This window comes from Macaca fascicularis, chromosome 3 (assembly GCF_037993035.2).
Source record: "Macaca fascicularis isolate 582-1 chromosome 3, T2T-MFA8v1.1".
Lineage (NCBI taxonomy): Eukaryota > Metazoa > Chordata > Mammalia > Primates > Cercopithecidae > Macaca > Macaca fascicularis.
This window is the reverse complement of record NC_088377.1, coordinates 16,811,967-16,836,342: the sequence shown is the minus strand read 5'-3', so window position 1 is coordinate 16,836,342 and position 24,376 is coordinate 16,811,967. Positions and strand designations below refer to the sequence as shown.

At 38.3% G+C, this 24,376-nt stretch overlaps 1 protein-coding gene across 1 annotated transcript; it reads right to left on the bottom strand.

The window, feature by feature from the left end:
* Nucleotides 1-16,130: 16,130 nt before the first annotated feature.
* Nucleotides 16,131-18,229, bottom strand: CLDN8 (claudin 8). The gene has a single exon (XM_005548853.4). The coding sequence runs from the start codon at nt 18,058-18,060 to the stop codon at nt 17,383-17,385; it is 678 nt and encodes a 225-aa protein (XP_005548910.2). The 5' UTR covers nt 18,061-18,229; the 3' UTR covers nt 16,131-17,382.
* Nucleotides 18,230-24,376: the final 6,147 nt, after the last annotated feature.

The following is a 24,376-nucleotide window of genomic DNA, read 5'->3' as shown; positions in this document are numbered from 1 at the left end:
TGAGGACACACGTACCTCTGGCAACCAATAATAAACTTTTCTGATTGTTTTTCTTTCTCAAGTACCTAGAGAATATTTTCAAGACTGTGGAGAGCTTGACAAGAGTCAAGTTCACAAATAATAGTAAAAATTGCTGGATTTTTTTCATACAGGTCAAGGAGTGAAGTAGTAAACCCCACAAGCAACAAACAAGTATTTATTGAAAACATATTACATAAGCAATAGTCTTTTTTTTTTTTTTTTTTTTTTTGCTTTTTACTTTTAATTTACGTATCATTGTGCATATTTATGGTATACAGTGTTATTATTTTTATTATACTTTAAGTTCTGGGATACTTGTGCAGAACGTGCAGTTTTGTTACATAGGTATACATGTGCCATGGTGGTTTGCTGCACCCGTCAACCCATCATCTACATTAGGTATTTCTCCTAATGCTGTCCCTCCCCTAGCTCCCCACCCACTGACAGGCCCCGGTATGTGATGTTCCCCTCCCTGTGTCCATTTGTTCTCATTGTTCAGCTCCCACTTATGAGTGAGAACATGCAGTGTTGGGTTTTCTGTTCATGTGTTAGTTTGCTGAGAATGATGGTTTCCAGCTTCACCCATGTCCCTGCAAAGGACATGAACTCATTCTTTTTTATGGCTGCATAGTATTCCATGGTGTATTTGTGCCACATTTTCTTTATTCAGTCTATCATTAGTAGTGGGCATTTGGGTTGGTTCCAAGTCTTTGCTATTGTGAACAGTGGCATGATAAACATATTTGTGCATGTGTCTTTATAGTAGAATGATTTATAATCCTTTGTGTATATACCCAGTAATTGGATTGCTAGGTCAAATGGTATTTCTGGTTCTAGATCCTTGAGAAACTGCCACGCTGTCTTCCACAATGGTTGAATTAATTTACAGTCCCACCAATGGCATAAAAGCGTTCCTATTTCTCCACATCCTCTCCGGCATCTGTTGTTTCCCGACTTTTTAATGATTGCCATTTTAACTGGCATGAGATGATATCTCATTGTGGTTTTGATTTGCATTTCTCTAATGACCAGTGATGATGAGTTTTTTTTTATATGTTTGTTGGCTGCATAAACTTCTTCTTTTGAGAAGTGTCTGTTCATATCCATCGCCCACTTTTTGATGGATTTGTTTGTTTTCTTGTAAATTTGTTTAAGGTCTTTGTAGATTCTGGATATTAGCCGTTTGTCAGATGGATAGATGGCAACAATTTTCTCCCATTCTGTAGGTTGCTTGTTCACTCTGATGATAGTTTCTTTTGCTGTGCAGACACTCTTTAGTTTAATTAGATCCCATTTGTCAATTTTGGCTTTTGTTGCCATTGCTTTTGGTGTTTTAGTCATGAAGTCTTTGCCCATGCCTAGGTCCTCAATGGTATTGCCTAGGTTTTCTTCTAGGGTTTTTACGGTTTTAGGTCTTACGTTTAAGTTTTTAATCCATCTTGAGTTAATTTTTTATAAGTTGTAAGGAAGGGGTCCAGTTTCAGTTTTCTGCATATGGGTAGCCAGTTTTCCCAACACCTTTTATTAAATAGGGAATCCTTTCCCCATTTCTTGTTTTTGTCAGGTTTGTCAAAGATTAGATGGTTGTAAATGTGTGATGTTATTTCTGAGGCCTCTGTTCTGTTCCATCGGTCTATATATCTGTTTTGGTACCAGTACCATGCTGTTTTTGTTACTGTAGCCTTGTAGTATAGTTTGAAGTCAGGTAGCATGATTCCCCCAGTTTTGTTCTTTTTGTTTAGGATTGCCTTGGCTATATGGGCTCTTTATTGGTTCCATATGAAATTTAAAGTAGTTTTTTCCAATTCTGTGAAGAAAGTCAACAGTAGCTTGATGGGGATAGTATTGAATCTATCAATTACTTCAGGCAGTATGGCCACTTTCACTATATTGATTCTTCCTATCCATGAGCATGGAATGTTTTTCCATTTATTTGTGTCCTCCCTTATTTCGTTGAGCAGTGGTTTGTAGTTCTCCTTGAAGAGGTCTTTCATATCCCTTGTCAGTTGTATTCCTAGGCATTTTATTCTCTTTGTAGCAATTGTGAATGGGAGTTCACTCATGATTTGACTCTCTGTTTGTCTATTATTGGTGTATAGGAATGCTTGTGATTTTTGCACATTGATCTTGTATCCTGAGAATTTGCTGAAGTTGCTTATCAGCTGAAGGAGATTTGGGGCTGAGATGATGGGATTTTCTAAATATATAATCATGTCATCTGCAAACAGAGACAATTTGACTTCCTCTTTTCCAATTTGAATACCCTTTATTTCTTTCTCTTGCCTGATTCCGCTGGCCAGAACTTCCAATACTATGTTGAATAGGAGATCCTTACTTTTTACATTTATACCATTCTCCCCCAAAATTCATAATTTTGGGGATACATGGGGTTTTAGTGTGCTACCTAGCCCCCTCAAAATTCTGCAATTTAGCAATGGGGAAACTGACTCACAAATTAGTTACATATATTGCTCAAGGTTATGCAGTTAGTTAAGGAAAATTGAAATACTGGCTTCCTGAGTCAGGTTCTAGTCTTCTTCAATCAACACTAGGCTTGATAGATTTGGGAGAAGAGCTTTCTGATTAAATCTTGATTTATAAAAGCATTTTCCAACGGAATAATGCCAGCTGTGTTCTAAATGCCAAAAGACTGCCTTTATGTCACAGCTGATTTTGAAATTTATAAGAATAGATGGGACAGAGATACTACTGGAGTATGCCTGCCATATTTGCTAAGAAAGAAGAAAGAAAAGATTTGATCTGAGCCTTCTCACTATTAATGCAATATTTTCTCCTCAGCTCACATTCTACAGTGAGTTGGGCAAGCACTCTGTGAAATTATTTCCACTACGAAGTCAGTAGAGTAAGAACGTAAAGTATATTCAAGACAGTATCCCAAAACTTGATGAAACCAGTAACCTTTAGTTCAATTAGTGATAATCTACTTTTAAAAAATCCAGAGATCAATGAAGCAGAATAAAGAGCCCAGAAACAGACAGTGAGATATGTATGCATTTACTACTTGATAAATAATGCATCAGTAAACTACAGTGAATGGATTATTTAACAAATGGAGCTGAAAAATTTACTACTTAGGAAATTAAAAGTTTATATTCACCTTTTACCACGTTAAAAAAGTAAATTCTCTCTGTGAAATAAGATGGCTTACTGGTTGAAACGTAAAAATCAAAGAGTGAAACGAAACAAGAAACTGAATGCATTGCGTTGTGATTTAAGGATAGAAATCAAAGTGCAACTGATATTTGTTTATATGAACTGTCAAATTTTTTTTCCCACTCGGATATTTCCGAAAACCTTTAGTTAAATTTAAAATATGAAGCCTTTATCAAACTAGCTCTCAGTCTTCACTTAGGATGAGTAATTTTTCTTGAAGCATGGTAAACCAGCTATCTTTCAATCATAAGTATTTCCACAGATCTAGAAAATATTGTTGGCTGTGTGCAGGGGCTCATGCCTGTAATCCCAAATCTTTGGGAGGCTGAGGTGGCAAGATCACTTGTAGCCAGGAATTTGAGACCAGCCTGGGCAACATAGTGAGGCCTCTTCTCTACAAAAATAAAAATAGAAATAAAAATTAGCAGAGTGTGGTGGTGCATGCCTGTAGTCCCAGCTACTTGGGAGGCTGAGGCTTCAACTCAGGAGTTGGAGGATATGGTGGCAAGCTATGACCAAGTCACTGCACTCCAGCCTAGGCAACAGAGCAAGACCCCTCAAGACTCTCAAAAAAAAGGAAAAGATACAAAAATATTTTTTGATTCTTCCTTTTTTCTCTCGCTCACCTGTCATTTTTTATCCCCTTTTATAATTTCTTATCAATTTCTCATCAGCTTTTCTCATGGTTTGATTCCTTTCATCAGAGTTTAACAGTCTTTCCTCATCCTTTTTTTGATTTTGATTTTATGCCAAGTTAAATGTCTACCGTTTTTTTGTTGCTGTTGTTGTTTTGCAGAGATAGGATCTTACCATGTGGCCCAGGCTGGTTTTGAATGTGTGGCCTTAAGTGATTCTGCTATCTCTACCTCTCAATTTACCTCAAGCTCCCAAAATGCTGGGATTACAGGCATGAGCCACCATGCCCGGCTTGTTTTTTATGTATTTATATCCTTAAAATATACTGAAATATATAAAATATACTGGCGATATGCCTCTGTAATCCCAGCTACTCGAGAGACTGAAACAAGAGGATCACTTGAGCCCAGAAGTCCAGCCTGAGTAACATAAGAAGGCTCATCTCTTAATAACGAAAAATTAAAAATAAAATATACTGTATACATTTATTGATTTTCCTCACTATTAAAATATTCATTCACTAAACAAGTGGAAGAAAAAAATTCTTAACAAAATAGCAAACACACTTATTTTTACATTTTCATCTTTTTCTCTTCAGCCATTCATTTCATGTATACACATGCAGGGGTATTGTTTGTGTATGTGTGAGAGAGACAGAAGGAGAGAGAGATAGAGAGAGGAGAGAGGGAGTTTAAATCACGATAATGGTAATTACGCACTTTTGAACTGTTTTCGTCCCATTTTTGTAACATTATAGCATAACATTATATACTGACTCCTCAGTAGCAGGGAAATAGGCATTGAATGGATGGATGCACCATTGTGAATTGAACCTTTCTCCCTGGAACACAGAGACTGTTTCCAACTTTCCATCATTATAAATACTGCTGAGATTAATAGGCATTTACAAAACATTTGTGAACATCTCTGATTATTACTAAGCATACATTTCTAGATTTCAAAATTTTTTCTCACATGCCTTTTAAAAAAAATTTTGGCTTCCCTTGGGGAAAATGTAACTAAAAACAAAATCTGCCAACTCTAAACACCTCTCCACAAAGGTCACGGAGAAAGGAAACCATCTTATTTATTTAATTTTTTTTTTTTTTTTTTTTTTGAAACAGAGTCTCACTCTGTCTCGCCTAGGCTGGAGTGCAATGGTGCAATCTCAGCTCACCATAACCTCGGCCTCCCTGGCTCATGCGATTCTCCTGCCTCAGCCTCCCGTGTAGCTGGGATTATAGGCGTCCACCACTGCACCCAGCTAATTTTTGTATTTTTAGTAGAGACAGAGTATCACCATATTGGACAGACTGATCTTGAACTCCTGACCTCAAGTGATCCGACCACCTTGGCCTCCCAAAGTGCTGGCATTACAGGCGTGAGCCTCCGTGCCCAGCCTTATTTTTGAATAAGCATTAAACTAGAATGTGGTGCACACCATAGGCAATCTGCTCAGAGATTGAAAAGACAGAAACAAACCTTACCTTTTTGCATAGCCATGCAGAAGCAACCGTTATATACATGTTTTCAAGATAAACAATACCTAGTTCTCAAGTAAGAGAACTTGACACCGTTTGTCACACAAAGTCCATCCTAAATTCACCTGGTAATTGGAGTGACCATCTGTGTCAGCTAATTAGCTTCATCCAGAGGAGAAACAAATTTTCTATGTCTTTATGACATGAGTTGTTTTGCAACTTGAAGCAGATGGCCACTGAAGCTAGGCTTCTAGCCTTCCCCAGAAACTGGGAGATAGGGATAAGGATGCTGTCTCCTTTCACATTTCCATTAGAAAGAGATGGTCCCAGGTCCTGGAGAAAGATATTCCTGGGCCATAAAACTGACAAAAGGCCTGACTTCGCTTTCTTTTCTTTTCTTTTTTTTTTTTTTTTTTTTTTTTTTTTTGATACGGAGTCTCGCTCTGTCACCATGCTGGAGTGCAGTGGTGCGATCTCAGCTCACAGCAACATTTGCTTCCCCAGTTCAAGTGATTCTCCTCCTTCAACCTCCCGAGTAGCTGGGATTACAGGTGCCCGCCACCATGCCCAGCTAATTTTTGTACTTTTAGTAGAGACGGGGTTTCACCATGTTGGCCAGGCTGGTCTCAAACTCCTGACCTCAGGTGATCCACCTGCCTCGGCCTCCCAAAGTACTGGGATTACAGGCACGAGCTACCATGCCCGGCCAGGCCTATCTAACTTTTAGAAGGATTTATATGCATTTCAGTGAGAGTGCAAAGCACTCATAGCAACAGTTAAAATTAATGCTATAAGAAAAAGCAGAAACCTCATATTTTAACAGGGAGAATTAACTCTCTTTTTTTTTCTTTGACATGGAGTCTCGCTCTGTCACCCAGGCTGTAGTGCAATGGCGGGATTTTGGCTCACTGCAACCTCTGCCTCCAGGATCAAGCAATTCTCCTGCCTTAGCCTCCCAAGTAGCTGGGATTACAGGTGTGTACCATCATGCCCAGCTAATTTTTGTTTGTTTGTTTGTATTTTTAGTAGAGATGTGGTTTTGTCGTGTTGGCCAGGCTGTCCCAAAGTCCTGACCTCAGGTGATCCACCCGCCTCGGCATCCCAAAGTTCTAGGATTACAGGCGTGAGCCACCGCACCAGCCTAACTCTCTTAATTTAAATTGTTATTTGTCCTTTCACCTGTAAAGAATACCAAAAACAATTTTTACTCCAAAATATATCTGACATATTTTTAAACGGCTATTTATAGGTCCTGCAGACAGAATAGCTCAGCAAAGTTGCCTTTTATGGAATGAATTTGGATGCCAAGGATATAAAGTGAAGTAAATAGCAGACGCAAACAGGCTTTCTGTGAAGCCTCCTTGTTTGGGGCTAGGAAAGATTCACTCACCAGAGAGAGGACTGTGTCTGACACCTTTGAAGATCTGACAGAGAAACTGTTACCGCAGTTACTGTCTGGTTTTTGCTGAGAGCTGCTGCCTGGGAGACATGTGCAGACCGACACTTCCTTGTCCTATTCTTTCTTTCTCTGTCCCTCCCTAAACTGTCTGACACCCTCAAGCCCGAATTCTTTCTGTAGGTGCAGCCTGCTGTAAAAGCCTCAACTGCCAGGTGCGGTGGCTCACGCCTTTAATCTCAGCACTTCGGAAGGCTGAGGCTGGCAGATCACCTGGGATCAGGAGTTCGAGACCCGCCTGGCCAACATGGAGAAGCCCATCTCTATTAAAAATACAAAAAAAAAAAAAAAAAAAATTTAGCCGGGCATGGTGGTGGGTGCCTGTAAACCCAGCTACTAGAGAGGCTGAGGCAGGAGAATTGCTTGAACCTGGGAGGCAGAGGTTACAGTGAGCCGAGATCGCGCCACTGCACTCCAGTTCGGTCCACAAAGTGAGACACTGTCTCAAAAAGAAAAAAAAAAAAGAAAAGAAAAAAGCTTTGATCATCTGGCCCTCTCTTGGAGTGTTCATATTTTGTATGACTATGACTCCCATGCACACATTTGCACGTTATTAATAAACCTGTGTACCTTTTTCCCTGTTAATCTATTATCAGTTTGTTTTATAAACTGAAATTACCGAAACTTCGGGGTGTCTACTTAAAAGGAAGGGGCTGAGGCACAAATCATGATTTAAAGAGTTTACCTGAGCCAAAGTGAGGAAGGCTGCCTGGGAGACTCAGATCCAAGTAACCGTGGGGATGAGCTCTGTTCAGCCTTTGTTAGAAGCAGGCTTTGAAAGGAAAAAAAGGGAAAAAAAGGGAGGGACAGGGAGTGGCTGATACAAAGTTGTCTGTTAAAAACTCTCACTGGTTTACAGAAATAACATTGATTAGTAATTGGCTATACATCGTTAAGCTATAGGGTGTGGGTTATAGTTTCTGGTGTGGCATTGTTAGAATAATTTATAGCTATTTGTGGCAATAGTGAGCAGTTTCAAGAGATAAATACATAGCTCAAGGGAGGGAAATAGGACATGACTGAGGTCTCACTTTAATGCCTCCCTGAGTCTTCTAATCTAAAAGAGCTCACATGCCTCAGATAAAAGTTATTGTCTTTCCTCAAGGGGAACAATTTTAAGTTCCCTACATTTGCCTTTACTTAATAGGATACACATGTTCTCTTTTATCTCATTTAAAATACAAAACACACCCCCCCCCCTTTTTTTTTTTTCTTGAGATGGAGTCTTGCTCTGTCACCAGGCTGGAGTGCAGTAGCGCAATCTCAGCTCACTGCAGCCTCCGCCTCCCAGGTTCACGCGATTCTCCTGCCTCAGCCTCCTAGTTGCTGGGGCTACAGGCGCGCTCCACCATGCCCAGTTAATTTTTCAATTTTTAGTAGAGACGGGGTTTCACCATGTTGGCCAGGCTGGTCTCGAACTCCTGACCTCAGGTGATCCACCCACCTCGGCCTCCCAAAGTGCTGGGATTACAGGTGTGAGCCACCAGGCCTGGCCCAAAACACACCTTTTATATGGTGTCTATGTTTCAAGGAATAAGTCAATGTGAAAGAAAAATTTCCCTTTAAGTTCGTAGCAACTCTACTGTGTGACTGGAGTGGACCAAAGATGGTTCCAAAATCGTTGGTGGTCTTTCCATTGAGAAGAAGGGTTTATTTTTCTTCTCCTTGACCTGGGGCTGTCTTTGACCAATTACAGATGGTGAAAGTGACTTGTATTTTTTCCCCCTTGGACTCTTCAAGTTCTCAGCTGATTCTGCTGACATCCTCCCTTGATGAAAAGACAAGGTGGAGAGGCTGTAAGACCATATATAGGGGAATCATTGCCAAGGCACCAGGCAGTGAGGAAAATTGTATACACTAGCTACTAGCTGAAGAGGATGCTACAGGCCAGCTGAGCCCTGCCTAAATTCCTATCCCATGAAATCATATCTAAAAACAGTCCTTGTTTTGAGTCACCAAGTTTTGAGATTTTGCGTTATATAGCAAGTGAAGAGTTCAACCATCGAGGATTCATTTGCTCAATGCACAGCAAGTTAATATATTGCGTGAGATACCAGAGATTGTGGCAGAGTCTAATAATCACATGAGAAGGGAGGAAACCTCAAAATCCTCCTCTCCAAGGAGTATGGGGCTGGAGGTTTTAAGGAGCTAGGAGTGGGCAGAAATGTGGGATCTGTGATTGGTGGCAGGGTGCGGAATGAAGTCTTGGGGCGGGGAGAGGAAGAAACTGCATTATCATGCTGATTTCGTTCTTCTCTGGGGCTCTTCAAACTGCCAGCCTTCTGCTGGCATCCAGGATCTGAAGAACAGCTTGTGCAATTCTTAAACAAAAGCCTTATGATTCTAACTTCGGAAGTCCTATCTATGGAAACAGTGGGCACACACATCGTCCGTATCTGGTGCTATGTGGCTTTTGGTTACAAGGAAGTGGGCCAAAGGGCAGACTGATGAACGCTTAGTTATAACTGTATTTCTGTTCAGAACCTGACATGTAGTTCTGGTTAACCCTGTGAAGATAGTTTCATAGTCAGAGCAGGGCCTAACGCTGAGTCGTTTTTTTTTTTTTTTTTTTTTCTTCCTTTAATAAAAGTGAAAGAGCATTGTATTAAGATTCGGTGCGGAGCTGCAGTTGAACTATGAGGGTAGGCTTCCTTTTCCTCAGAGGGTTTCTCAGCTTTAAAGCTGGAGAGCAGTTTGATTTCTAAAGTATTTTCTTAACTTTAATGTCTAATAAAATACAGTTTCTTTTTCAAAGAGGATCTCCGTGTAGCCATGAAAAAATATCTACTTTCAAATCAAAAATTTAAAAAAGCAACATAAAAAAGTAGCCCAATTCAGAAAAAAAAAAAAAAAAATAGGGGAAAAGATTCATTTGTGGTGCTCACACAAATATATTTCTACCAGGCTGCAAATAAAAACAAAGGAAATTGGGAGGCCCAGGCGGGCGGATCACGAGGTCAGGAGATTGAGACCATCTTGGCTAACACGGTGAAACCCCGTCTCTACTAAATTAGCTGGGCGTGGTGGCGGGCGCCTGTGGTTCCAGCTACTCGGGAGGCCGAGGCAGGAGAACGGCGTGAACCCGGGAGGAGGAGCTTGCAGTGAGCTGAGATCCGGCCACTGCACTCCAGTCTGGGCGACAGAGCGAGACTCCGTCTCAAAAAAAAAAAAAAAAAAGGAAAAAGATCTTCAATCAGTCTCAGGAGGGTTTCAACAATTTAAGTGCAAAATAGAGGAATCAGTAAAGAGAGACGCAACCCTAGGCAACCAAGTTAATAACCATAGAGGTTGATGGGGGAAGAGGGGGATGGGTATCAGAAAAACCAAGCAAGAAGGAAAAAGCTGAGTACGGAGACGGATTGGGGTTGTTGTTCAATGCCTGCATTAATAAAATTTATTCTATCTTTTAAAAACAGTTAGACAAGAAATGCCAATTGTTATTTTATTTTAGCCTTCACTGGTAAGAAAGGTTATATAAATTCTTCCCTGAATCAGGAAAATGCTCAACTCAGACATTTTTTATTTTCCTAAAAGGTTCTTTTCGTTTTCAACATTTTCATATGCACTTTATTGGCATTTGAAAAAGAATCATTCAGGGGCGCAGTGGCTCATAGTGGTAACCCAGCAGATTGGGAGGCTGAGGCAGGAGGATTGCTGGAACCCAGGAGTTCGAGATCAGCCTGGGCAGTATAGGGAGATCTCATCTCTAAAAAAATGTTTTTAAATAGCTGGGCACGGTGACTCCAGCCTGTAGTCCCAGACACTCTAGAGGCTGAGGTGGAAGGATCGCTTGAGCCCGAGAGGTTGGGGATGCAGTGAGCTATGATTGCACCAATTGCCCTCCAACCTAGGGAAAAGAAAGAAAAAGGAAGGAGGGAAGGCAGGCAGGCAGGCAGGCAGGGAGGGAGGGAGGGAGGGAGGGAAAGAAAGAAAGAAAGAAAGAAAGAAAGAAAGAAAGAAAGAAAGAAAGAAAGAAAGAAAGAAAGAAAGAAAGAAAGAAAGAAAGAAAGAAAGAAAGAAAGAAAGAAAAAGAAAGAAAGAAAGAAAGAGAGAGAAAGAGAGAGAGAGAGGAAGGAAGGAAGGAGGGAGGGAGGGAGAGAGGAAGAGAGAGAGGAAGAAAAGGAAGGAAGGAGAGAAAGAGAAAAGGAAGGAAGGAAAGAAGGAAAGAAAGAAAGAGAAAGAAAGAAGGGAGGGAGGGAGGAAGAGAGAGAGGAAGGAAAGAAGAAAGAAAGGAGAGAAAGAGAGAAAGAAGGAAAGAAAGAGAAAGAAAGAAAAGGGAAAAGAAAGAAAGGAGAAAAGAAAGAAAGAAAAAGGAAGGAAGGAGAGAAAGAGAAAGAAGGAAAGAAAGAAAGAGAGAAAAGAGAAAAGAAAGAGAAAGAAAGGAAAAAAAAAGGAAGGAAGAAAGAAAAGAAAGAAAGCAGGCAGTTAGGGAAGGGGCAGGGAGTGGGTTTAGCAATGTGCAATGAGCATCTAATACATTATAGTTGCTTCTTCAAAGAGGATCTCTTATAGCTATGAAGAGATATCTACCCACAGGTGTATATAGGTAGGTGGCGGATATACAATAGATGGTGCTTTGAAGGACTGGAAGGGAGCCCAGAGAGCAGTAGTGTAGAGTAAATCTCCTTCCCAGAAGGAGCGTGGGGTGGTTGACACACTTCTGTCTCACAGCGGGACTGGGCTAACACAGCATGGTGTGGCACAGGGGAAGATGAGTGGGTGCAGCCAGGAGGAAAGAGGTCAAGCAGAGTCTGGGGTTCAACCACCCCTGACAATAAAGGATGACGAGGGCATTGCCGGTGATCAAATGCCTGAAGGACAGAATTTCTGAATGGCAAAGAGATAACGTGGAGTCTGACCAGACCAGAATATGGGCACCACGGGGCCCATGGCGGAAGACCAGAAGAAGAAAGAAGGCTAGGCCATTTGATGTTTTGTGGTTTTGTTTATCTGATTTGTTTTCCCATACTTAAGATGTTGAACTTGTCTCTAGGGCGGGGAAAGAATAGTTCTGAATTTGAGGATCAACTTTGCCATATTTGAAGCAGTTTCCTTCACTTGTTTGCTTGTTGGGCCCTATTTGGTGTTCCGTTACATGGTTTCAGGATCTTTTCCCCTATGGAAGTCAAGTTGCTACCATCAGCAATAACCAATCCTGGAGTGGGAGGAACTCTTGCTGTCCATGGCGATCTAGTGACCTGAAAGTTGCTGTCTGACTACTGGGAACCTGGTAAGCAGCCTCCACACTCCCAGCTCTCCAGTGTCTTCACTGTCTGGTCTTACAGTCTCTAAAGCCCCAGGCTAAGTAGGAACCCAGCCTACGAATAAGTCTCCCAAGGTTTTTCCGGCCCCAAGGTCATCCCCCTAAGACAGGTGAACAAAGGCTTCCCTCCCTCCGGGACTACTTGTTAAGCAAGGAGGGCCTGAGTTTCTCTCCCACCCTCTCACTCCTAGCAGAGATTCAGGCCTGGCCTTGAGCCTCTACACCGGGAATCCCTTCCTTCTTCTTAGACTCACCATTGAACACGATGCTTCTCTTTCTTCCAGGAAGGTGGCAGCGCCTGAAACTTCTCAGAACGCTTCCAGCCTCTGACTGCTGGGCCTCAGCAGCAGTTTGGCTTTGTTTCAGCAGTTGCATCACAGTTGAGAGGAGGGGGTTGCAGGGATAATGACAGAGAAGTCTTTCTCAGGACGAGGAAGGAGGCCTGGTGAATGGAAATAGAAGGTCTACAGTTGGAGTCCAAAAAATAGAACGTTATCCCACAGGAGAAGGTAATAGATGTCAGGCACTAAAAGCAGTCAATCATCTAGAGGTTAAGAGGGGAAGGAGAAGGAAGTTAAAATGCAGCAAAGATGGATGAGGAGGTCACGTTAGTGTTCAGGGAGAAAAAAATGCTGTGACCAGTGAGTCACAGGGAAGACCTGAGACATATGTTATATACGTATTCATCACAGAGAATATATATATACATATATATTCTCTCAAATTCTAATTCAAGGTAATTAACATCAATGAGATAATACAAAATACATGTGTGTGTATTTATATATGTATGTTACTTCATTGAGACTCTGTGTTCTCATAATTTAATATCTATTTCACAGAATTGTTAAAGGATCAATGAGGTAAAGAAAGAAAAACACCAAAAACATGGGTAGGCATGCAGTATGGCTACATTCCTCACTCTTGTCTCTTCTTGTTAGTTGTAAATTCCTTGAAAGCAAAACCTGTCTCCTCCATCCCTGGATTCCCTAGCACTTACAGTACTGTAGCTTAATAACTGTTTCCCAATGCAGGAGACAGTCATTTTGGATGCAGCATTAGCAGAAGGGGGGTCATAGTGAGAGTAACAAGTGGTACAGTATGAAAAAGAAGAAAATATTATTACGCTGTTTGGTTTGAAAAAGTAGCTAGAATAGGCATGATTGATATTTAATTCATTATTTGCCCCGTATTGTACTAAGGACTTTATGTATATCAACTCAGTGAATCTTGACAGCAACCCTAGGACTCAGGCACAATTTTGACTCCGACTTTACAGATGAGGACCACGAGACATTAGGAGGTTAAGTAATTTGCCTAAGACCACACAGTAATAACACAGCTGCCTGCCTTTATTCCTGGGCTCCAAATCACTACAACATACTGTTTCTGGAAGAAATGGTAATATGTTTATCCAAGACATAAATGTTTTGGCAAGGTCAAAACATTTTAGAAAAGGTAATGGGTACTTAACTAATGTTCCTATGTGAGAGGAAATAATTATCAAAAGCTAATAGCTTAAGTAATCATCACATTTTTTTTATTTTTTAAATGGAGTCTTCTACATACTAACGCATACTGCTATTTTTGAGCAATCAATGAGATAAGTATTTAGAAGTCCTCTAGAACACAACATTTCCAAAACATCTGAAAATTTTGTTTGCTATAAATAGCATTAGTAATTAAAGGTTGGACCAATGGATTAGAAAAATAAATTGAAAATATTTTAAATGCATATCCTAAAACAGTTATCTAAATCTTACTAGGAAAAAAAGATAAAAGCATATTAATGTTTTTGCTTTCTGTATTAATGGTAAAATTATGAAACTACCTCTATCTTTTTCTAAATTCAATGAAAGATTCATTTCCCAGGGCTATATAATTAATCATAAAATAACCTGTTGGTAAGATTCGCAATCGCAATGAATATCTGATGTGGAAAATTATTATTTTAATATTTTATTCTCTATTTTTGCTTATTTTATTGATGTGCATATTTTATATACAACTCCAAGGAATTTTTAAGGAGGAATATTATACAAAGAGAAGTGATCCACTATTTCTTCATTCTAGCATTGGGCTAGTTACTCTATATACTTCTTTCCTACAATAATCTTACCTTCATTATATGAATGAGAAGAGATTGAGGCTGAGGGGCTAATGAACTTTTCTAAATTCACTGCTTGGGGGTGTGTATGGGATGGTTCTCTCATTTGACTCTTTCAAAATTTGGTCCTCTTTTTACTATATATATTGCCTTTCATTGGTGCAACACATTTAATGTTCCAAATTCACTAACACAATGAATATTGCACCCTATTATAATTCTATTGGACCTTATGGCCTAATATTCTATCCGACAATTGGAAAATAATAATTACATTGGGATACATTGGATTCTAAAATTTGCCTCAAGTCACAAAACCAGCTAGCTACAATGTAAATACTTAACATCACCTCCTCTGCCTCCCTGTCCTTTCCATCGTGTTTTTTTTCATAACAAATACATTATAAAACTTTCTATTGCATGTAATTTACCACCAATTGAATCATTTCGTAGTTGTCAGTATATGTCTTTCAGAATATTAAAGAGGCCTGTGGCATGTTAATTACTCTGAGTTGGGGACATTAACTTTATAATTGTTATTATACTGGTTATACACTGATGTTAAACTATCTGATAAAATTTGCCTTGAAAATTTTAAGATAATTTTTCCTTCCCGTCAGTTAGCATATGCAAAGGCCTTTGGGCTTTTCTTAAAGGCAATGGGATGTCCTTACAGAGCTTATGGGAAGGCCACGATGGGACTTGTCTTGCACTTTAGAAACAACTAAGATAAAAGTATGGACAACGGCTGTTGGGAAAAGACTCTGCAGACAATGACACAAGTCTAGAAGTCTTTTCCAATTATGTAGATAAGAGATGAACTGATAGTAAAGGTGGAAAGTTGTGGAAAGATTTCAGAGATACTCAAAGTGATGCCATAATAAAAACTAGAAGTGTTACTCTCTTTCAGAGAAAAGAGCAGAGAAATAATAAATTGAGTTTGGGACATTTAAAGGGCTTTCTAGGTAAAAGAAAAAATAGTTGATTAGAGACTGGTATTTAGAAGATGGGGCCTATGGATTTCTTCTCCAAGGTGCTCAGTTATTTTTGCTGTATTTTTCCTTTTATGAATGTTTTGACCTGAAAAAGCAAAATTGCCTAGGATGAATGAGCTCTTGGGTATAAGAGAATCACCAATATGGAAAAAAAGAAAATGACTGGGTGTGGTGGCACATGCCTGTAATCCCAGCTACAGAGGAGGCTGAGGGAGGAGAATCGTTTGAATCCGGGAGGTGGAGGTTGCAGTGAGCTGAGATCACACCACTGCACTCTAGCCTGGGTGACTGAGACTCTGTTTCAATTTAAAAAAATTTTTTAAAAGACAACTAAAAGTTTTCCCAACTCATAGTAGTTAAGCGTGTCATTTTAACATATAAAAATTAGTTTCTAAACTAGACATTGCTGAAAAAAATTTCAGTTTCCTTCAGAGAAACAGTATTGAGCTATGAGGTCAGGCAGCTCTTTTTTTAAATCTCCTGATTCTACTGGGTAATCAATGAATTGTTCCGAGATAGCGTCATCTTTGAATTGAACTAATAATATTATCAGTCTCATAAAAGATTTAATAATATAATTCATATAAGCAGTAGAGGTCCTAGCATGTAATACATGCCCCCAGAACATTAGCAACTGTTATTTATTATTTCTCAGAAGTAGAAATATATATTTAGCTACAGTAAATTTTTCAAATATGGCTGTTATATACATAATATTTATAACATATAGATTTGTTTGAATTTGTAGTACTATCTTAAATTATAAATATGTTATCTGCATTGAATATTGGTATAGGAATCCAATGATTATAAGGTATATTGTTGTTAAATAACATAGAGTAATTTATATTTTCAAAAATTAGTGCTCTGTTTAATCTTTACAAGGCAACCTTGACATTCTTTCTCAATTTGGAGAATAAAAAATATCAGGTTTTTCAAAACTCTTCTACAAGTTAATAAAACAGAAATAAAAGGAGACTAGTGAAAGAATGTCAAATAATTAGAAAAAAGTACAATTTATTAATATAAAAGTATAAAGCAAATAGAACACATTCATTTAAGCTAGACAGACATTGACACAAACTTTCAAACTGGATTGTCAGTTTCATCAAATTTGGAATAAACAGAAAAATACAGTATTTACAGATTTTAGTAAAACTAAACAGAAATGGTACAAGAAGGAAATTTATTTTTCACAGAACAAAAATGTCAATTTTGACTTAGGTACCCGCATAGGAGCAGGTGAAGTTCTCAAAGGACAACTTTATTTTTTGTTGTTGTTGTTGTTTTGGTAAGTAAATGAAAACCAAGACATATTTTTCTGCTCTTTTATTTATATTGATGAAACCTCAAAGTCTGTACTCAAATACTTATTAAAATACACCCATACATAAATGATTTCTTGTCAAAATGCATCATTCTTCTTCAAATACAAAAACATAATAAGAAAAAATATTTTCACTTTTCTAAAACCATCACTTTTTCTTAGATCACACTTTTATCTTTCCTCTGAGTGTAGCCCTGGAAAAGCAGTTTGAATGCAAAGCCTCTTGACAAAATATCTGCTTTTTAAAAATGTTAATTTAATATACAAGAAAAAAAAAAAGCCTCTGGGAGAAGAGGATAAAGAAGTTAGGATTTCCAACTCCTAGGCTAAAAAACAGCATATCAGAAAGCCATTCAATTTCCTTTACAATGCTGATTAAAGCCTTCATTTTAACCTTCATTATAAACGGAGGACATTAATCCCTAAGCTGTTTTTAAACAATTAATAGAAACCTTCTTCAATCCTATCCATGATTTCCCTGAAAAGCAATAGTTGAGTTCTATTTATTCAGTGTAATGGATCGGCATTTCATTTCAAATAAAACCATATAAGCATGTCTCTATGTAAGATATAAATGTTACACTCATCTATGTACATAATGCTATGTCATGGAGAAATTACAGTGGTAAAATAATGCAGTCTTTAGCAATGTCATTTTGAAGTAAATGATAAAAATAGTGGGCGCTTGAATCATCTTAGAAAACAAATTACTGTACTTTAGAACAATAAAAGCATTGGGTTTAATATCTCATTCTGCTGAAATAGCTTATAGAATCATAAATAGCTGATGCACAGTTCCTGTAATTAAGATTAAGCAGTTAAGAACAGTAAATCAAAGTTTCTTTGGGGTCCATTTTGAGAAAATAATAGAGATTTTAATCATTTGCATGGCTTTATAGTAAAGTTATAAAAACATACACAACTACACATACTGAGATCTGGAGTAGACGCTCGGTGACTTCTTTTCCATGTGATAACTTCTTTGGGTTGTGCGATGGGAGGGTATCGAGTATCTGTAGCTACTGCTCTTTTCGTTGCAACAAAAAATACAACAGAACAGGGCTCCTCCAACAATGAGCACGAGTGCAGTGGTCCATCCTAAGTAGAGGGCTTCTCCAAGCTCACGTTTTTGGGCAACATTCACTATCGGGTTATAGAAATCTCTGATGATGGCATTGGCAACCCAGCTCACAGGGATGAGCACCACCATGCCCGTGATGATGAAGATGATTCCAGCTGTCAGCAGAATGTGAGCCTTCACCTTCTCATTGTCCCCCATGCACCTGGTGCATTTCATGCCAAGGATGGCCATCATGAAAGCCAAGAAGGACATTACGGAAGCAGCACACATCAGTCCTCTGGCTGCCTGTAGGTCCGGAGAAAGAGCCAACAGGGAATCATAGATTTTGCACTGCATCCTGATGTTAGCCTGCCTCACGCAATTCATCCACAGTCCTTCCCAGAAGTTTTCAAACACCACGATGTTGTTTTCAATGAAGGCCGACACTCTCCACTGAGGCATGACGGTGACAGCCACTGTGCCCACCATTCCAACACCACCAAGAAACAGCCCAGCAATTTCTAAGGCATGGGTTGCCATTATCCCCTGGGATGGGTTTTAGTCAGCTGGACTCCCGAGCTGCTAGTTCTGCTTTGAAGCAAGGTTCTCTGTGCCACAGAAGAGAACAGTTTTTGCTGTAGTAATGAACTCAGAACCCAGTGGCTTTTCAAATAAGAGCTGCTTTGCTACTTCTGGCCAGATAGTATCCAGTGCTGGCTGGCTGAGATGGCCCTGTTATTGGCTGCAACAGGTAAACTTACAAATCAGGTGTGGCAACTTTCTCAGCCAATAAAAGGTGGATGGTAACCCAGGTGTGTCTAAACCAACACTTGGGTACTTGTAACGGCTAGACCTGCACATAAACATTCTTTATACTTCTCGGTCTTCCGAGAAGACAGCAGTATGTTTACCTGTAGGCATAGTTATAAATGGTTGCATAAGCATCAAGAAATGAGCCAATCCCTTGTAATGTGAAAGGTGCACCTTGTACAGGCAATTCTGAAACTCTTAGTAAAAGCTGCTGGGACCAAGGGATAAAATAAAATATCTGCCGAAGAATTTTGCAATGCTGTTGAAATGCCAAAGTGAAACGAGAGTAGGGGATTGAAAGATTGCTTTTACCTGAGAAACCACATTCTTTGGGACACATGTGATCCAAGTGATTGATTTAATTTTTCTACAACTTCAAAGCAAGCTCTACTTTGGTGAAATCAGGGAACAGATCATGCCAGAGGACAAAACAAACTAAAGTAATTAAATACACAAGGCTGTCCTTCTCCTTGGCACTTAGAACATATCGGGGTTCTTTAAGGCAGAAAAATTACCCATTGGCACTTTTCTGATAATCTTCATTTATTAAAAAAAAACATTGCCAAAATAAAAGTCACCAGATAATTATCTAATGTAGCCAGGACTATAGCATTTAAGCTTATGAGCTTATTTTGTGGTGCTATTCTTGCTGCTTTGTCTTCCTGGGCTGAAGGAACGAGAATTCTGAAGATGTCTCAAGACCCTTGGGTCTATGCAAATGGCCAATATTTCAAAATAAAATATTTACAGGACAAGGGAACTATATTTACTAAACTGTATTATGTTAGGTATTAACCAAATATGTTTTCCAACCTTTTAATATTATGTCTGCAGTAGGACATAGAAATCCCTAAATGCAAGACAATGTGAACTTTCTTCTCAAAATAATGATGATCTAACAGTGGTGCTATACTAAACATAAATGTTTATCTGAGAAAATTCCACCAGCAATTTTCTTCTGGAGATCACCTTGAGCTCTCTGTCTGATCTTTCCTAACTTTAAGCTGCGCTTTATTTTCTTTTCTTCTTAACATCATAAAAAAATGATCTTTTCTTTACAGTTTTACTTTCTCTCTGCTTCATCGGACTACCTTAAATCCAAATATGGGAGAAAATCTTTTCTGCTCACTAATTAAACTTTGTGAGTTTCATGGTTCAAAAAATCTGAGTCATTTATGGATATTATTAAAACAAAAACTATATGGTAGAAAGGGCAAAAGGAGGATAAAGTAGACTGTCTTCTAAAAAAGAAGTAGGATGCATAGTAGTCTGAGTTGTTATAATTTTGTTAAACAGACATAATAAATGTAATAAAAAGTTAAAACTTAATATTTACAGAAATTTTCTCACTTCTTGACCTGCTAGGTGCTAAATTTCGGGGTGTCCCTTAGGCTGACGTAGAACATATGCGGCATTTTCTTCATCAAGTTTTTATCCATTACAGATTTGTGGTGGAGGGGGACTTAGATTAATCTTGGGAAAATAAGATTTAAGAAGTGAGCAGAAAACATTTTCTCCCATATTTGGATTTAAGGTAGTCCGATGAAGCAGAGAGAAAGTAAAACTTCAAAGAAAAGATCATTTTTATGATGTGAAGAAGAAAAGAAAATGAAGTAAAGCTTGAAGATTTTTCCTTTTGTGCAATCCACAAAAGGAAAAATGACATCTAAACAGAAGATATTTTTAATCTTTAATTGTCAGACTGGGAAAAAGGAGTCATTGACAGAACTGAAAAATGAAAAAGAAATAATACAACTGGTTGAGATAATGACTAAATGAAGCCACATTTTAAGGGATGTCAAGGCATATATTGATTCATTGAAATTTCTTTTCGAATTTCTGTGTGGCGTGTTTCTTAGGAGCTCTGTTTAAATATTGCTGACTATCCACATCAACACAGGAACGCATGAGACAGAAGCAGAAAGCTCTGCCTCTGAGGGCCTCAGCCGTTGTGAGAGCTGCGTCCCAGGTATGCATTCATATTTCTTGGCTTTGTGTATTACCAAACCTCTCTTCCCTTAAGGCTTGAACTTTACCAGGAACTTGTTTTACATAAAAATATTTTCCTTATTTTGAAAATATTAGATACTTTACTATTGAAATTTTTCTAGCCAAAAGATGAGGATCTGAGTGGGAAATTAACACTAGGTTCACATTAGAATTATTGTAGAGGTAATTCCCTACTAGGAAGTGGCCCAGGGCATCCAAATAGGTTCCTTATCAGACAATGATACAGTTAACTCCATAATATTTATACATAACCATGTCCTAAAAGACACTGGAATAAAAAGACAGAAAAAAATGGTAATATTGAGTTTGCTAAAGACAGAAGGGGCCTAAATTCAAAGATGAAAGGCAACTGTTTATCTACTTTTCTGTCCTGCTGCAATGATTAACTTGGCTACAAAATTCAGATAATGGTAATAGAGATATAACAGATTAATAACATTTTCACTCTAATTTAGAACTACAGAGCAAAATACATCGATTATTCAGTAGTTTGTACTTCCATTTCCATGAAGAACCACAATACCACCAAGAACCCAAGAGAGAAATGAGAGCTCATGTCAACCCCCTCTCCACCCTCCCTCAGGCTTTTCTTTCTGTCAGCACCATCATAAGGCATGATTTAAGTTTAGCAATTAAATTTGCTAAGCTGCATTCAGCCCTGATAATAGCATAACACAGACAAATGCTTTTTCTTCCTAAATGATACATACAAATCACCATCAGATTGTCTTATGCCCATTAATCCTTAACCTAACTCAACTCCACAGTCTTGGATTATCTATTAATACTTATCACTGTTTGAAATAATTTTTGCTTCTGCCTATCAAGCAAAGGTCAATTTCTTTTGTTTTCTGGATTTGCTTTGTAGTTTTCTGTTGTGATGACAGTTTTTCAGGTGTGTTTATTTTTAACTACGTTTCACTGTTAATTAACCATACTTGGCCAACCATCTTGTCCTGAGAGAGTAAGTGAACATATCAATAGATCTCCGTGTTGTTTCGAAAATACTGTTGTGCATTGCTGTATGTTCTCTTGAACCACCATCTTGTTTGTCTTCCATGATGACTAGCTATGCTTCCAGTTCTCTATCCTCTAAGTGTTCTGTATTCATTAGCAGCCCTCTCTTTTTGCCAGTTCTCTCTCTCTTTTTTTTTTTCAGACGGAGTCTCACTCTGTCACCCAGGCTGGAGTCCAGTGGCTTGATCTCAGCTCACTGAAACCTCTGCCTTCCAGGTTCAAGCGACTGCCCTGCCTCAGCCTCCCGAGTAGCTGGGATTACAGGTGCACGCCACCACACTTGGCTAATTTTTGTATTTTTAGTAGAGGCGTGGTTTCACCATGTCAGCCAGGCTGGTCTCAGACTCCTGACCTCAAGTGATCCACCCACCTCAGCCTCCCAAAATGCTGGGATTACAGGCGTGAACCATCGTGCCTGACCGCTCTTTTCACCACCTCTGTGTGATCTATTTTCAATTGCTCTGCTTAAAAATGAACTCCTTCCTGTATGGAAATTGTCTAGTATCTTAGCCAATTCAAGCTGCTTTAACAGAATACCACAGACTGAGTGGCTTGAACAACAGAAATTTATTTCTCATTCTTCTGAAGTCCCAGATCAGGGTGCCAGTGTCACTGGGTTCTGGTAAGGACCCGTTTCCCATTTTACAGAAGGCTGTCTTTATGAGGTGACTTCACATAGCAGGGAGAAAGTGTGAGCGCTAGTCCCATTCTCTTCTTACAAAGACACTAATACCATCATGAAGATTTCACTTTCATGACCTCATCTACCACTCCCAAAGGTTCGCTCTCAAACACCTCACTTCCAAATCCCATCACACTGGGGCTTAACATTTCAACATATGAATTTAGTGGGGACACAAATATATAGTCCGTAACATCTAGCTACTAACAAATTTAAGCAATCAAATTTGCATAATTCTGAAGATCTATTTGTGCTTAAGAACTTCACCCATATTATATCACCCATAACAATATTTCATTTTTCCAAGATGAAAAAAGACTGAACATGAATAGAAAAAATCAATGATAGAAATAGTGTTATGGACATGTTTTTACCTTTCTTCTGCTTTACATTGCATTTTAAAAAATTAAAACCTGAGTGTAGGATGAATTCTGATATATTTTGAAAGACAGATCTGTGTACTTCATGTGATATATTTGATGTCTCTACTAAAGTACTGGAAATCCAGGGAGAAAACTGCAAAAAAAACAAAAGTGTATACTGTGGAAATTTTCCTATAAATTAATGAGTAATTTATATGTGGAGAATTGATGTTAAATACCCTAATTCTAATGATTTCAAGAAAAATTTTAAAAAAGGAAGAAATTGCTAGTAATAGCAGCTACTGAGTATTAAATGTTCTCTATACAATAGGTTCTTTATATCACTCTACCTTATATTTAAAACATTTTTAGAAAGCAGGGGTCATTACTCTCTTTTTATAATCGAATAAATTAAAATTCAAGAGAGACTGCCTTTTTTAAGGCCACACAGACTTTGCTGGTTGAATCTACGGAAATATAATTCAGAGGCAGACCCAAAGCCCACGTTCTTTTCTGTATTGCCTACCATCTCCTTAAAGAGAACTAGAGAAACGGAATTTCTTATATTGGCATATATGGTGAGAGTTAATTAAGATATAAAATATGTTCAAAACATTTTTCTTCTTTGCTTAGCACATTGTTGAAAACATTTTGCATGGCCAACCTTTGCAGTTTTTAAAACATACCTGCTTCACTGAAATGTGAAACCTACTTCTTTAGAGACTCTATTCAAAGGAGTTTCTACTGGGGAAATACTGGCAATTTCAATAAAATTATTCCTTATTTAGAATTTAAGAGAGTTCCCGTGCTGAAGTTACCACTGGCACCCCTTTCTCCTCCACCTCCTATGATTGTCCACATCTTCATGGTTCCTTAATTACAGACTAGGTCGTGATACTGAATGACCTAACTAACCAACACTGAACAAGTATTTGGCTAAAGTAAGCATTAAACAATTTCAATGCAATGACGTGAACAGTTTCATATGCCTATGCCCTCAGCTAATTATAATACAGAGAAATTTTCCTTTGTATTTTATAGAGACTTCTTAGTGACCAACAGAGGGATGATTCTATGGTTACCTTTATTAGTCCATTAAAATTGCTTTTTCAGGTGACTCACTAACAACTTTTCTTTTTAGCTTTTCCAAAGGCAAAAAAAAAAAAAAAAAAAATCAAAAGTTGTATAATACTGTTTACCACATGGTTATTTTTGGAATTGCTTGAAAAACAAATTTTTAAAAAAGCTCTCAATCTCCCATAATAATCCTTTCTACTGAAATGTAAAACATAATATGCAGCCTTGAATGAGGAGAACAAAGGGTCCATGACAAAAGTTTCTGGCCAGGCAGAGACTGTAATTAGTACTAAAAATGATAACATCAGATAATGAATAGGACCAAAACAGAGCACTTTTCATAATTTTATTTTGAATCCACAGCAATTCATAACAAGTTTAAGTCATGTTAATGATAAAAAGGAAGAAAAGAGGCACATAGGATAATAGATAATATATTTAATATGACTATGCTTATAATAATCTATTTTAATAAACAATACTTAATACTAGTCATAAGAACTACTTAATAATTACCAAGTTATATGAACAATTAAGATTATTAAGTGATATCATGATTAATTAGCTGTATAATTTGAACCTCCCAAACACCTTATTAGAAAGGTCCTATTATTATGTCAGTTTTACTAGGAAACTGGAATTTACAAAGTTTAAATAACTGACCCAAATCCTCACAACAAACTAGTAAAAAGGCCAATATGGGAACTCTATTCTGTCCGACACTTTAGGCTACACTCTTGACCCATTATGTGCTACACGTCATTATAGACCTACCTAGACCTACCTGTAAACGTAACTGAAAGCTTGCATTACTGTGTAGTTTTATCTCATATAAAGCATGTAAGTTTTGGTAGAGCAGAAGTGGTTCTCTGAAACAACGTCCTTCACATTGTGAGTT

What these genes read in the sequence shown, in the direction of transcription:
- CLDN8 (XM_005548853.4), bottom strand. Translation starts at nt 18,060, where the DNA reads ATGGCAACCCATGCCTTAGAAATTGCTGGGCTGTTTCTTGGTGGTGTT.